We start from the raw sequence: 13,138 nt of genomic DNA, 5'->3' as shown, positions 1-13,138 counted from the left end.
ATCCCAAGTACTCTAAATCCCATACTTAAAATAATTAATCTAATGTTTTAATTGCAAATTGTACAATTCCCTTATACAAGTTACAATTTATACACAGCCAAGGACCTTGACACAACATATATATATGGATCTATGACGTAATCAATACGAAAATGACGTAAAAACCTGTTTGAGTACTACATAGGTTGTTGCCTTTTCGTTACAATTTCTAATATTATTCATGTAGCAATACAAAACATGGCAGTTCAATAGGAAAGACATTTTTTTTTTTTTTGGGGGGTGAACATTTCAACTCATATTATCAATTATCATATTATAGTGGCTGTTATGATTACTTGCAGCTTGTAATACACAATATTATAGTAGACTATAACTATTCAGCTCATATTTTACTACTCGTTCGCTCGCTTACTACTCCAAATGCAAGTCTTGATAAGCAACCTATAAAACTAGGAGTGTGCGTACTTCGTAGCCACCTTGTTCTTCTTCGTTGCTTGAGCTACACGCCTGTGCTAGCGACAGCAGCTTCTTCTTTTTTCTTCCTTTTTATTGTATACTAATAAGTAATACGTTATTCCTCTTTTTTTTTCTTGTAGAGGTTGTAATAAGTTATTATTGTGGACAGCATCAAGTAGATATTTCCGAGAATCAGGGATTATTGAATTGATTTTGGGAGCTCTGCTCGTCGTGCTGCTGCCTATGTAACCCCTCCAGTTTCTAAAGTCATGGATCCATTGTTATCTTTATAACGTTCCTCATTAGTAATTTATTAGAAGTGTTATTGGGTGTGGAGGGAGGATTCAGGATTTGAGGATTCTCATTGGCCCTTGCGTGCGTGTCTCACATTCATGTAAGTACAGAAATTACTCATTAGAGTAGCCTTCATTAGAAGCATAGATTTCAATTAATGGGAATTCATGGAATACTAATAAGTATCATTTATGGAGGATCGCAAATGTTGATGACTATTTAGGTGAGTGTGGAGTGGATCCCAGGGAGGTGTTCAGGTGTCCTTGAGTCTGATGAGGCATGGGCTAAGGAGTTAGCTCAATTATCTCCTTGCACTCCTGGATTTGGAATGGAGAGCATCCTTCTCCTTGTGAGTTTCTCGATGAATTCTTCCAGTGCTCTCCACTCCAATTCCATATATTTATCAATCAAATGGTTAATGAAGAATAGTTTTTTTGTGTGTGAGTAAAAGCATGATAGAAGAGGAGGAGGAGAAGAAGAAGAAGGAGGAAGGCGTCTTACTTACTTACTTACTCTGGATGGATGACTCCTTCCGACTCTACTATGTACTATCGTGTGTAGAAGAAAAGAAAGGCTGTTTCATGCTTTCTATTTCTCTCTCTTCTCTCTCTCCTCTCTCCCTACAACTGCCAAAAGGCTGGTCTTGTTCTCAGTGCTTTTTTTAAAACCATATAGATAAGTTATTTTACTCATCGTCTTCTATGGGTGAAAAAGAAGAGAATCCCCCTGACTAATATGGGGGATCCTTTTAAGAACCTGGCGCGATAATATCATCATCATTCACTCTGGAAACCAATATCACCATATTTTCTTCTCATAGTTAATATTTATATTAATACTTTGAACTTCAATAGCATTCACCGAGCATAAATAGTAATATCCAAGAAGGAAGTTCAACTCGCTTTGGATCGAGTTACTATTCAGGTATTTTTCCAGAATGCATTTTTTGAAGGTAGAACTTTGATAACGACGACCTGAGAGGAGCATATCTCTTATTTACATATATGGCGTCTAATATTATTGTTGTAATCAAGTGTATGACTGAACTAGGATGTGTTAATTGCTATACAATATCCTTGTTTTTGTTTAATGTTTGAGCTATGGATTTTAATTTGGAGTAACAATGAGTATTTGCATCTTGTAAATAGTTTTTTATTATGATATATTTGGTCTGTGGGGTGTACATAGTATGTATTCTCTGAAAGGATCGGGGGTTTAATTCAAGAAGGAGCTTGATAGTTTCTGCCGTTATCTCAATGAATATTATACGGTGTATATATGAGTAGTGAATACAAAAATGTTGTTAAATGCGAGGGCGCTTGTTTGATGAGGGACAAGAGGGTTCCTAACAATGTTTCGCAATTTTATCTTATTCCACACGCTCAATACAAGCATACACAAAGTTGTAAGGAATCTAATTGTAAATTATATTTTTTTATTTTCAGGGATGTTATATTTATAAACTTTGTGAGAATGGCTCTGGACTAAGAAACGTTATTATCATTGAGGATACCTTAACACTTAGGCTTTTGGATGTGTGAATCCATGACTTGAGGAATACTTGAATAATATAAAATCGTGTGGTTTAGTGTATCTGACAACGTGGAAGGAGACATGATAATTAATATAGAAATAAAAGAAGAACTTTCGTTGTTATCACTGACTTTTTAACATAAACTCAGTTATATTCAATTGTGTATGGGTGATTTTTTCTTATTATACACCTCCTTGTCAAGCTATGACAATGGGTCAAGAAGAACTTGTACTTAAAGTAGGTTCAGATAGTACCAGTCCTTCAAAACATCAACATCGTCGAGAGCCGTCCAATTCTTCAGGTGCGAGGATTTCGAATTCATCTGCTTCTTCCTCTCCGACACGTCGAAAAGACTCTTTTGTGAAGGTGAAATTTTGTAGACAACGGGATCCCATCATGTTGAAAAATGAGGATTCCACCTCCATTGTTGAAGGGGACAGCAGATCCCTCTCAGCTGAGGAACCAAGTTCTCCATCATCCCACTGTGATAGGTTGTGTCCCACGAACACGGAACAAGAAGACTCTAAAGGGTAAGAAAAGTCTACATTCAATGTATTAATTAATTTTTTTTTAAATAAGTGTATATATACCAGCTTTGTCCATTCATGCAGATTTTACCCGTTCAAGCATTATTCAAGTGGAATTAACTTAATATTCTGAATTTTTGTAATCTTTCATTTATACAATAGTTGTTATGAAGTATAAAATTATTTCAGGAACTATCCCACTAAAATAATATTTCCTTTTAAAAGTTTTGAAATATTATAGCTTATTCCTTAAGAAAAGCTGCTCTAGGCATTTCGTATTTATTTTTTATCTATTACGAACATAATGTATTATTAATACATTTTTCTCGATAAATAACTATATTTGCTTAATAAAAGTATATGCGAGTATGTGTGTATTAAGTCTCAATTAAAAATCCTTGTTTTCATTGCCGATAGGAATGTATTGTATAGTTGAAATGATTATTTTTCGTAAAAATACATTTTAATAAGTCTTCTAGTCGAAACTTATTGCTCAAGATTATATAACTCTGATTCTCTACGTCCGAAAAAGGCATAAACCAAACTACCCCCAACTATTTTGATTAATTGTTCTTATGTTTCTTACATCTTTTTGACGACCCATATATTATATTATTCCATTGATTGAATGATATGAACTGTTTTTTCTCTGTTGATAAGGTAATCTGTTGCTAATTTGACATAGCATATATTGGAACTTTTATTAGTATATTCTACTTGTTAGTTGCAATTTATTTTCCAAAAAAAACACCTTACAATTACTAAACAATAATGCTGGACATTTGAACCTAATAAAATGTGCCACAGATTGTTTATTAATTAGTAATTTTCATTAAACAAAATCTGAAAAATTACACCATCCATATATTGACAATCTAAGGAATATTGAATTTGTCCAGTTTCTTCTCCACAAATAGTCTAAACAAATAAAAAAATAATAATTTTCACCAAAATATATTCTTCCTTTAAAATATTTCATATCATCTTAAGGTTGCAACTTGTACACAATATCATATTATTTGTTAATTAGTTATTACAGGTATATACATTCATAGAGAGTAATTATTGTGTAATTAAACAATTTAGTTGACTGTTTCTCTCCTTTTGTATACATAATCCCTTTTAGTTATGTAGGCGAAAGTTGATAACACTTTTTCGATTAGTTTCATTTGTTTTTTCCAGTGTGTAGTGTGTATATGTGTGTGAGTCTATTTTAGGCAAGGAGGTAATTATAAAAAGAAAAGTCTAAATGGAATGGATATTCATTTATTTAGTATCTGGAGAAAGAGGGATTTGTATTAAGATGCTTGGCTTTCATATTTTAAGATGATAACTGCAGACGGATAACTTCATTCTTATTGATTCTATCATTTTTATTTCTAGCTCTTTTTAATTATTGCGTAACCTCTGCAAGCTATATATATATATACGTCTTTGTAAACTCCCTCTCTCTGTTGCCGTTTCTATCTGTAGTAGTAGGTGGAGTATCATGAATCAATTACAAGATAAGACGTACGTAATTATAATGAGTCATATTAATTATACATAATTATAAGTTGGTTCGTTGTGTGGAATTCTGTTTTCGTCCCTAACATTTGACTCCTACTAAAGACTTTCATGATTTGCATTGATACAATCATATTTGTATGTATTATATTATTATGAATCATAGTGAAAATATATTAGGATATTATATATATATATGAGGAAATTACTACTTCTAAAGAACAATTTTTTCCGTTTGTTTTATGTTGTTTATGTGTGTGCTTATTTTTATTTATGTCAATGGATTCTATTCGTGCTGCTCGCCCGATCAGCCTTTCTCAAAATTACTAGCCAGATTGATAAATATGAGTCGTATGACTTTTCAAAATCTTGTAGTAATAGTAGTAACTCCTACGAGGTTAAAGTCTAATAAGTAGTTTCCAATGCATCAAACACAAAAAGTTATATTGTTTAGATGATAATATTATGTATTATCATCTAAATCATTGTCTGTTCTTGCTGTTTTGTTTTTTAAGTAGTAGAGTAATCTTTCTCCTTTTCATAAGAATTGAATCAGTTGTTCTTTCCAATGTTGTAGGTAAAAGTGTTTCTTTGTGCTATTTTCTGTTATTTTTTTGGCCCAAGAGGGAAAAACTTCTTTGATTATTTATTTTTTATATATAAGAAACTTAATATCAAGTGTTTGAGAGAGAGCCTATCTAAGAAGTCGACTTACAATATGTATATTTTTGTTGATATAAATATAAAATATGTTATATTATCACCTGTTGTATATTGAAGCCATTTTTTATCCATTACTTCCTTTACATTACTGAACATTTATTTTGCGTATTGAATTCGTCGCCATTCATATTTCGTTTTATTTCCTTGCAGAATGTTGCCGAATGATGGTAAGAGTCAAAGTAGCGACTACGGGTCCTTTTGCAATACACCCTCTGGATTGTTTACAGGCGCCTCCACTGTAGTAGAGGACTCGCCTTCATCCAATTCACCTTCGAGAACCAAGGGAGATGATTTAACAGCTAACGAATCGATTAATCCTGTAAGAAGTTTAAATATTATTGTTTTATGTTTGTACTTGATTATAAGTAAAGGTTTTCCGCCCTTTTTCTACTCTTTGATTTCAGGAGCTTTACCAACACCAACCCCTCTTATCTATTGACATTCCTTCAGATAGTTCATTAAGTGAGGATGACGTTGGTAATGCTAATGGCTACACTCGTAGGAAAGCAAAATCAAAAAGTAGCACTAATAATACCGGTGGTTCTACTGGTGGACATGTTCTCATACATATGGAGAATGAGGCACCTTTAAGTGAAGAAAGTTTATCAGTGCCTGGGGAGCCCCTAAAAACTTTGATTGCTTTTATATTTCTTGCCGTCGCTTGGATAGCCACGACAACATCTCTTGCACTTACTCATGAGAGAGTTCCAGATGTCAATCCCCTACCTGATATCTTTCTCGACAACGTTGTCTATCAAAGTTGGGGCCTTGATACTTCAGAAATATTAATAATCATATCCATGTGGATGGCCTTTATTGTTGTCCTTTGTCACAATGATAGGTATGTGTACAGTATTTAATATCTGTGTATGAGTAATGAGGTTTTATTTCTACGATTTCAGATTCGTCATACTCCGTCGAATTTTCCTAATAATAGGAATACACTATTACTACAGGGCTATTACCATGTACATTACCGTCTTACCAAAGGCGGATCCTAATTACAAATGTGCACCTAAGTTAGACAAGATGACATTTTTAGAAATAGCTCAGCGGGTCCTGAAGCTGCTATCTGGAATGGGTCTTTCTATTAATGGCCAACACATTTACTGTGGGGATTATATTTATTCTGGACATACGATGAGTCTCATCATGACTTATTTAGTTATAAAAGAATGTAAGTCTCCAACCCTCCCAAATATGAAATCTATTTTCATTATAATTACTCAATATAAAATACACTTTCTCTCAGATTCTCCAAAAAGATGGTTCCTTCTTCATTGGTTTTCTCTAATAATCACTCTCACGGGCATTATAACTCTACTTTTGGCGAGGGGCCATTATAGCATCGACGTTTTGATTGCTTATTATATTACTACGCGTCTTTGGTGGATATACCATACATTAGCACACAATCAAAATTTGCGAGTTAAATCGGATGAGGAAAATTACTTGGGCTCTATGTGGTGGTTCCCAATTTTCCAATATTTCGAAAAAATGGTACCGGCAAAACCCCTAACAAGAGAATATAGTTTACCCATTCCTACTTGTATTATGGGATGGTGGGAGTCTCGTCAAAGTCGTTCATCTGCCTCATCGATACAGAACTGAACACATCTCGAGTTAATAATAATGTCTATAACGCTATTCAAAATAACTTTTTTTTAGTTGTGATATTCATCTCCCTCCCAATGTACTCTCTCCACATACACACACAAAACTTGCCCCTTCTATCCTTTTTACAATAAAAAAATTAAATTTAAAAAAAAAATAAAAAACCAATAAAAAACATGATATAAACGAGTGTCGCGTCTACTGAGAGAAAGATTTACAATTTCAAGCGAAATCCTTTTATCAACCTTTTACCAATTCATGATGCTCCGTGCACCGTCATTTGAAGGAGGCTCTTGAATGATATATTCTTTTAAATAACCCAACGACATTTTCATTTCAACTATAGGAGAATAAGAAAAAAGAATTTATTTTTCGACATAAGTTTTCCACGCCCTTTATGCTATTTTAGATTAGTTTTTTTTTAATCAAGTTTTTGTGGAACTCTTGGGTCTTTAAATTTCTTTTTTTATTGAAGTGTGCTTACTTACATCAATTAATTTTATTTAAAATATTTTTAATGTTTTTCATCCTTCTTGTAATTGTAAAAGAGGTTTTGACATGATTTTGCTGCTTGAAAAATGTATTTATCGATCAATCTGAAACATTTCCTCTATGGAAAAAAATAAAGACAGTTTATATATATATATTATATTATATTTATTGTATTAATTATAAAAAAGTCACCAATCTTTCAAGATTCTTCCAGAAATAAAAAATAATAATATATTTTAAATTTCTCAGTTTACTTACATATTATTTACTTCTCCCTTGTGAATTAGATATGATAAAACATAGGTATCAAGTTAATCAATTCATATTTGATTTCTCATTTACACAGTTCATTTTTATATCATGGGAAAGCTTATACTAACTCACTTTTTTCTCACATATATTTTCATGGAGGTTTCTTCAGAAAACTATAAAAATCAAACCCTTTTTCCTTCCGAAGTCCAAGGTAATCATCCAAGCTAGTATTGCAATATTACTAACGTCGACTTTGTATTATGCCTTAGTTAGGAAAAACGTGGTGAGAATGAATTTTGCGATCCTTGGTGAATGGTCAACATATACTTCTAGCCTTAAGTTGGTTGTAAACTTGAAAAGTGAGGCTCTTAATCAGTTTTATCGGTTACGTGTTGATAGTGCCGTATCAATGTCAAATGGGATGACCACGGAAGTTCAAAAAAAGAAAAAAATCATCTTGTCATTTCGCCATCGACGGATCAGCGTGAGAGTAAAGTATCCCAAATGGATGGTGGACGGTATTCATATCGTTTGGAAATTGAAGATTAGGAGTTTAGATGGAAGGATGGCCCTTGGAAAAATCTTGGATCTTCATAAAAATGCTCCTCGATTAAAGCTCATTTCTTCGAAATTGCGAAAGTAAACATATGTTCTTGGGTCATTACACTTCATCATCATTAATTTAGTGTCTTAAGTATACATTAAAAGCAGTTAAGAATGCTATTAACTTTTTTACACCCTTCTCCTTTTTATATTAATTAATTCATTCATTTTTCGTAGTATATAAATTAGTATTTTCTTTCTTTTTATAATTAGAAATGACAAAACTTGCCACTTAGAAGATTGGAGTATAAATCTTAAACAACTAGGTGACAGTATCAGTAAGAGATTTCTTTTTCCACCAAGTCTTAACATTAATCGCTGTGTGGGAAGTTGTCATTCGGATGCACTCTTGGGCGAGATCATATCCACTTTTCCCGTATACTATACAATAAAAAATATTTTCATGTAAACAGCTATCATCTTATATAATAACAGTGTTGTCGCTATAAATTTCATTATAAATTACAGGATGAATAAGTTTGGCGTGTCTCCCAAAGCATGTTGCGTACCTTTACAGTTTAAATCTTTGACTGTCCTGGAACTTCATAACGGTCAAATTACTAAAAGAAGATTTAAAACTGCAACTGCTATATCATGTGGTTGTAGATCATGCGAATAGTTTTAACTCCATATTCATTATGTATAATTAATTATTTATCTAATTCACGGGTTTTTTAAATCTCCTTTTTAATGTGAGCCATGGTCTATTACTTATATAATAAATTATCAGTGCCGTAATATTGGTTTTGTTATCGGGAGCTGATTTGAGTGTCTATGGATGACTCACAGTTAATATTTCTGATACATGCTACAACCTAAAATATTATTGAGGCTATAAATCTTTATAGCACAGAATCAATTTTTTCTACAAAATATTTTTCTATAATCATGAATAGCTAAACATTTAGAATAGTTAATATTCTTTTGAAAAATTAAGGAAAGTTTTGGGGATGCTTTTAAATTTTCATTTGTATTGGGGTAGACAATTAGTTTAATATATGGGTTTTATGACAATTAGTTCCAGTTTGGGGGGGGGGGAAATGATGTAGATGAAATTTTATGTAATTAATTCATATTTCATTCATAGACGTAGGAATACAACTTTTGGGATGTGGCTCTAAAACTCAGTGGTTTCACACACTATCTTAGCCAAATTGATTGCTATATAACAGGGGTCAGCAACCTATGGCACGTAGATGTATATCCACTGGCACGCGCAAATTAGAACATATTCCCGTAGTTTGTGAATGTTTTTTTACCAATATTGATGATACTGGCACACTCATTGATTAGAAATGCTGAAGTTGGCACTCCATGACTCAAAGGTTGCCTTCCCCTGCTATATAAGAACGTCAGAGGAATAATGGATGTATATGAAATTACTGGCTTTAAAATAATTTTAATAAGATCGTTTTCTAGATGTATAGATAGGAAAGAGCAAACAACTTGGATTTATTATTGAGTACTAATATAAATACCAGAGGTGGGAGACATTCATAATACTGAGAGTCCAAATCCTTGAATCATTTCACTCGATTTTTACGACCCATGGGTATTTACTGCTCGTAAAAAGCTTTATATATATACGGAACTGCTCAAGGCAGATACAAATTATCGCCGTATCCCTAAACTCAATCATGGAACACTATATAACTGGAATAAAGACGGCATTTTTAATTTTCCTATATGAGTCAAGAGTAAAATAAGGACTGAATATATTGTGCCTAACATGTCTAAAATGGGAATATACAAATTTCAGCAAAGATTAATCTTTCTCACATTGTTTATTACAAATTTTAATTTTAACAATTATTTTTAACAAAAAAACTAGTAGAATGGTTAAATAAACTTAAAAAAGAAAAAGGTCTAAAGATATCATCAATGAGTAACAACAAAAAGTTGGATATGCAAGATTTTACAGCCTTCTTCGTTAATATTTCATCGAACAAAAACTCATTACTTACCACGAATATCGTTGAATGTGTTTATTTCCAAAGAATTGCCAACAAAAAATGTATCTAAATACGAATTATGCACTAATAACTGTCAATGTCGAAGAATAATTTATGACAGACAAGCGGGGGGGTCGTTAGATGATATATATACAGAATTTAATTGCTTTATAGAATATTATTTTCACCAGAAGAAACTCCTATCTAGGATTGTTTTTCTGTGAATGGCCAGCATTTTACTATATAACTTAAACCCGTTATTTACATTCAGAATTATTATACAACAATTTCAACTACATATGTTCCTTTAAAAGACTACTAGACTTGGGATAAAGAGGTAAACTAGTTGTTTATATATTATGAAAATAACAGAGGTGGAAAAATTTCTTAGATTGCAAGTCAAAATCCTTGAATATTGTAATCGGAAAAAATATACTTTAAAGAGTACTTAATATCGATTGAAAAAATGAGTTGACTTAAGGGCAGTAATAACTAAGTGAGTTTTATTACTGAATTTGTATTTACTTATATTATCTTAGAAAAAATTGAAAATTTTGTCAGAAAATTTGTTAAAAATGGTCTGAAATCTAATCTGAAGTCTTCAAACAATAAAATATGTACTGACTTTCTTAATCGTACACGTTAATTGCAAGTCTTTGATTGTGTGATCAAGTCGAGTCGCATGTCTTCAAAATATGGAATAAAGTCTATGTCCCTTCCTCCGGAAAAGGTAGGGAATTTTTCGATTAGAAATCGGGTTCAATTATATCTACAAAATATCTGAAAAATGTTTGTTTTTAGTTATTCAAAGCAATATAAACCGAGTGAAGATGTGTAGGCAAAGGATGACTTATACATACAGTATAATACCATAAATAACTTTATAAATAAATAATATTATCTCATGTTTTGAATTCTATTAGTATCTGCAGCTCCTTTCAAGCGCTTTTTAATTTCAATTTGAATATCATAATCGGTCAATTCTTTCCCATATACCTTCCTTGCAGCACCTGAAATGTTAAATAATATATAACGTGATTATAAACTGACACTATCAAATTAACTCACAGTAAATTGATCTGACAATATTCAACTTTTCTATGCCTAATTTGCCATTCGCACCGCTCCAATTTAAATTCGCCATTAAATTATCAGTGAAAACCTTTGACATTATGTTTTTTATGATTGTTTTAATATTCGGTCCCCCTAGTGAGGACAAGTGGTTGACCTATATATAAAATAAAACCATTAAGCTCATGAAAATAGTTAATACATATGTTGAAGCCGAAAATTTACCAAGAAATTAAAATTTTCATAATCTATAATCCAGTACTCAATACTGTTGATATCCTCTTTGGATTGGAGAGGAAGATCAACTCCAGCGGGTAAAATTGGTTCAACTTCATGATTTTGCTGTAAAATTGTGCATAATCTATCTACTTTTGAGGAGATATCATTTAGTTGATGCTTAAGATTCCTGATTTCTGTCAAAATAACGTGGTTACTGACTGTAATAAAAAAAACGATAAAATTAATTTCCAATTCATATCGAAATAAATGAATAACCTACTACCATTTGTATTAGTAATTGAAATATCCTCATCACTTTCCCATGCAACATTTTCATATAACCTTTTCCTTAAGAAAGAATAGTACTTTTAATTTATTCTAAGAAATATCAAAATTGTATTAAGTTATACTACAATCTAATATTCAGTTTTTGTATATAATATTTAAAATGTATGGTATGTAACAAAATAGTTATACCTAGAAAATCTTTCTTCGAATGAAGAAGCCTCAACTTCACTTTGAAAATCGGAGGTGTACTGGGACTTCAAATGAGTAGTCCGAGTTTTTTTTAATTTGGCTAGCTCCTGAGAAGTCTCCATCTCAGGTGTCTCCTGAGGATAATCTAAACATTGAGCTGACGTCTCCGGAATAGAGGGCAAAATAAAATTTGAAGGAGCTTCAGATAGCTTCAAGGGAAGTATGGAAACTGGTCTTTCCTCCAGAGGATCCTCAGTATCACTTTGAGAGCTCATTATAATGGAATCTACATCGGCTAGGATTCTCCGCCTTTTACTCCAACAAGATGCCATTCTTACTCACAAAGAAGTCAGAATGGTTACAGTATGAGTTTATGTATGTAAATAATTAATATTAATTGAAAGTAATATTATGCAATAAGTAACAAGAATAAGTAACCCTAACTGGAATGGTCACTTTAAGAGCTACTTTTCTTGATTTAGCTATTTTAATCATCTAGCTATACGATATCTATACGCCGTTATGGAATAGTAGAGCGCGCAATTGCTAGCGTATAGCTGGTTTCATAGAGAAAGAAAAACATTTACATTGTTCATTAAAATACAGAGTAATAATAGAATGTATGTTATGATTTATCAATATAGAGGGCGCTTCAAATATTTTTTTCTGTTGAAGGAGAGAAGAGTTTTTACTATTTTATACATGTATTCAACTAATGGTCAATATTTTCTACTTGTAAAATAATTATGAAATGAAAGAGGGAATTAAATTAAAAAAATTGTGTAGTAATATTCAACAAAGTTCAGCCACTTTCATGGCCATATTTAATTAAAAGGCTTACTCAATGGCAATATGAGTATTCAAGGATTAAAGAGCGATGTAGTTACAAGTAAAATCCGATGCATGCGGATTCCTTTTCACCAAACTCTTACTAGAAGTGTTCTTGACAACGTTAATCCAGGATATACTCATTATAACCTAAGATATTATGTAACTCATAAGTACCGATCTTGTAATTTATGATTAGATGATATAGAATTAAAATTTTGGATTTAGAAATAAATAAATCCAAAAACGAAGTTCCCCTCGCAAAATATAATTCTGCAAACGCCCTTAGGTGGTATACGTTGTCTATACCAAGGACTAGTAGTCCTTGTTTATACATTGAGTTGTATATTCGAATACACGTAGAATAGATATGAAAACCCATATTTGTGGTGTTAGTGTTGTTAATCACCGATGGCAAATTGTAGGACAGTTATGTATTTTTGGACCACCCATTGAAGTTTGAGAATGATCGTTGACACTTTTTACTAGTGTACTTTTTCCTTACATTGAAATAACCTTAAATTGCTGAAAAACTCAACGAAAAGCTTTTGTATGAAGATTTCCAGAAATAAAATGAATTTAAATTATGA

The 13,138-nt window shown here is 32.0% G+C and overlaps 3 protein-coding genes and 1 long non-coding RNA gene across 8 annotated transcripts; 2 read left to right on the top strand and 2 right to left on the bottom strand.

Annotated features, from left to right (window-relative positions):
• The first annotated feature begins 250 nt into the window (after positions 1-250).
• LOC121129919 (phosphatidylcholine:ceramide cholinephosphotransferase 2) lies at positions 251-7,387 on the top strand. Of its 3 annotated transcripts, none has more exons than XM_040725627.2 (6): positions 251-850; positions 2,196-2,814; positions 5,191-5,359; positions 5,445-5,881; positions 5,943-6,217; positions 6,293-7,387. In XM_040725627.2, exons 2-6 carry the CDS (start codon positions 2,489-2,491, stop codon positions 6,649-6,651), a joined length of 1,566 nt encoding a protein of 521 aa, XP_040581561.1. In that variant the 5' UTR covers positions 251-850; positions 2,196-2,488; the 3' UTR covers positions 6,652-7,387. The 3 variants fall into 3 exon arrangements, with proteins under 3 accessions (XP_040581561.1, XP_040581562.1, XP_040581563.1); XM_040725628.2 differs by having other exon boundaries at positions 318-1,674; XM_040725629.2 differs by lacking the exons at positions 251-850; positions 2,196-2,814 and adding exons at positions 3,926-4,036; positions 4,195-4,323.
• On the bottom strand, positions 3,523-5,222 carry LOC121129922 (uncharacterized). Its single transcript, XR_005868568.2, has 2 exons — positions 5,082-5,222; positions 3,523-3,729 (listed from the first exon to the last, which is right to left on the bottom strand). It is a non-coding gene; the product is annotated as an uncharacterized lncRNA (long non-coding RNA).
• On the top strand, positions 7,377-8,764 carry LOC121129921 (uncharacterized). Of its 2 annotated transcripts, none has more exons than XM_040725632.2 (4): positions 7,377-7,609; positions 7,668-8,037; positions 8,215-8,406; positions 8,470-8,764. In XM_040725632.2, the coding sequence occupies exons 1-4, from the start codon at positions 7,507-7,509 to the stop codon at positions 8,618-8,620; spliced, it is 816 nt and encodes a 271-aa protein (XP_040581566.1). In that variant the 5' UTR covers positions 7,377-7,506; the 3' UTR covers positions 8,621-8,764. The 2 variants fall into 2 exon arrangements, 1 of the variants encoding a protein (XP_040581566.1); XR_011783697.1 differs by having other exon boundaries at positions 7,473-7,609; positions 7,668-8,108; positions 8,470-8,738.
• A 1,002-nt stretch (positions 8,765-9,766) lies between these two features.
• On the bottom strand, positions 9,767-12,335 carry LOC121129920 (uncharacterized). Of its 2 annotated transcripts, none has more exons than XM_040725630.2 (5): positions 11,721-12,335; positions 11,524-11,591; positions 11,250-11,461; positions 11,022-11,181; positions 9,767-10,963 (listed from the first exon to the last, which is right to left on the bottom strand). In XM_040725630.2, the coding sequence occupies exons 1-5, from the start codon at positions 12,050-12,052 to the stop codon at positions 10,851-10,853; spliced, it is 885 nt and encodes a 294-aa protein (XP_040581564.1). In that variant the 5' UTR covers positions 12,053-12,335; the 3' UTR covers positions 9,767-10,850. The 2 variants fall into 2 exon arrangements, with proteins under 2 accessions (XP_040581564.1, XP_040581565.1); XM_040725631.2 differs by having other exon boundaries at positions 11,527-11,591; positions 11,721-12,265.
• Positions 12,336-13,138: the final 803 nt, after the last annotated feature.

Source organism: Lepeophtheirus salmonis, chromosome 14 (assembly GCF_016086655.4).
Source record: "Lepeophtheirus salmonis chromosome 14, UVic_Lsal_1.4, whole genome shotgun sequence".
In the NCBI taxonomy this organism is placed as follows: domain Eukaryota; kingdom Metazoa; phylum Arthropoda; class Copepoda; order Siphonostomatoida; family Caligidae; genus Lepeophtheirus; species Lepeophtheirus salmonis.
The sequence above is the reverse complement of the archived record's forward strand: the minus strand, read 5'-3'. Positions and strand labels throughout refer to the sequence as shown.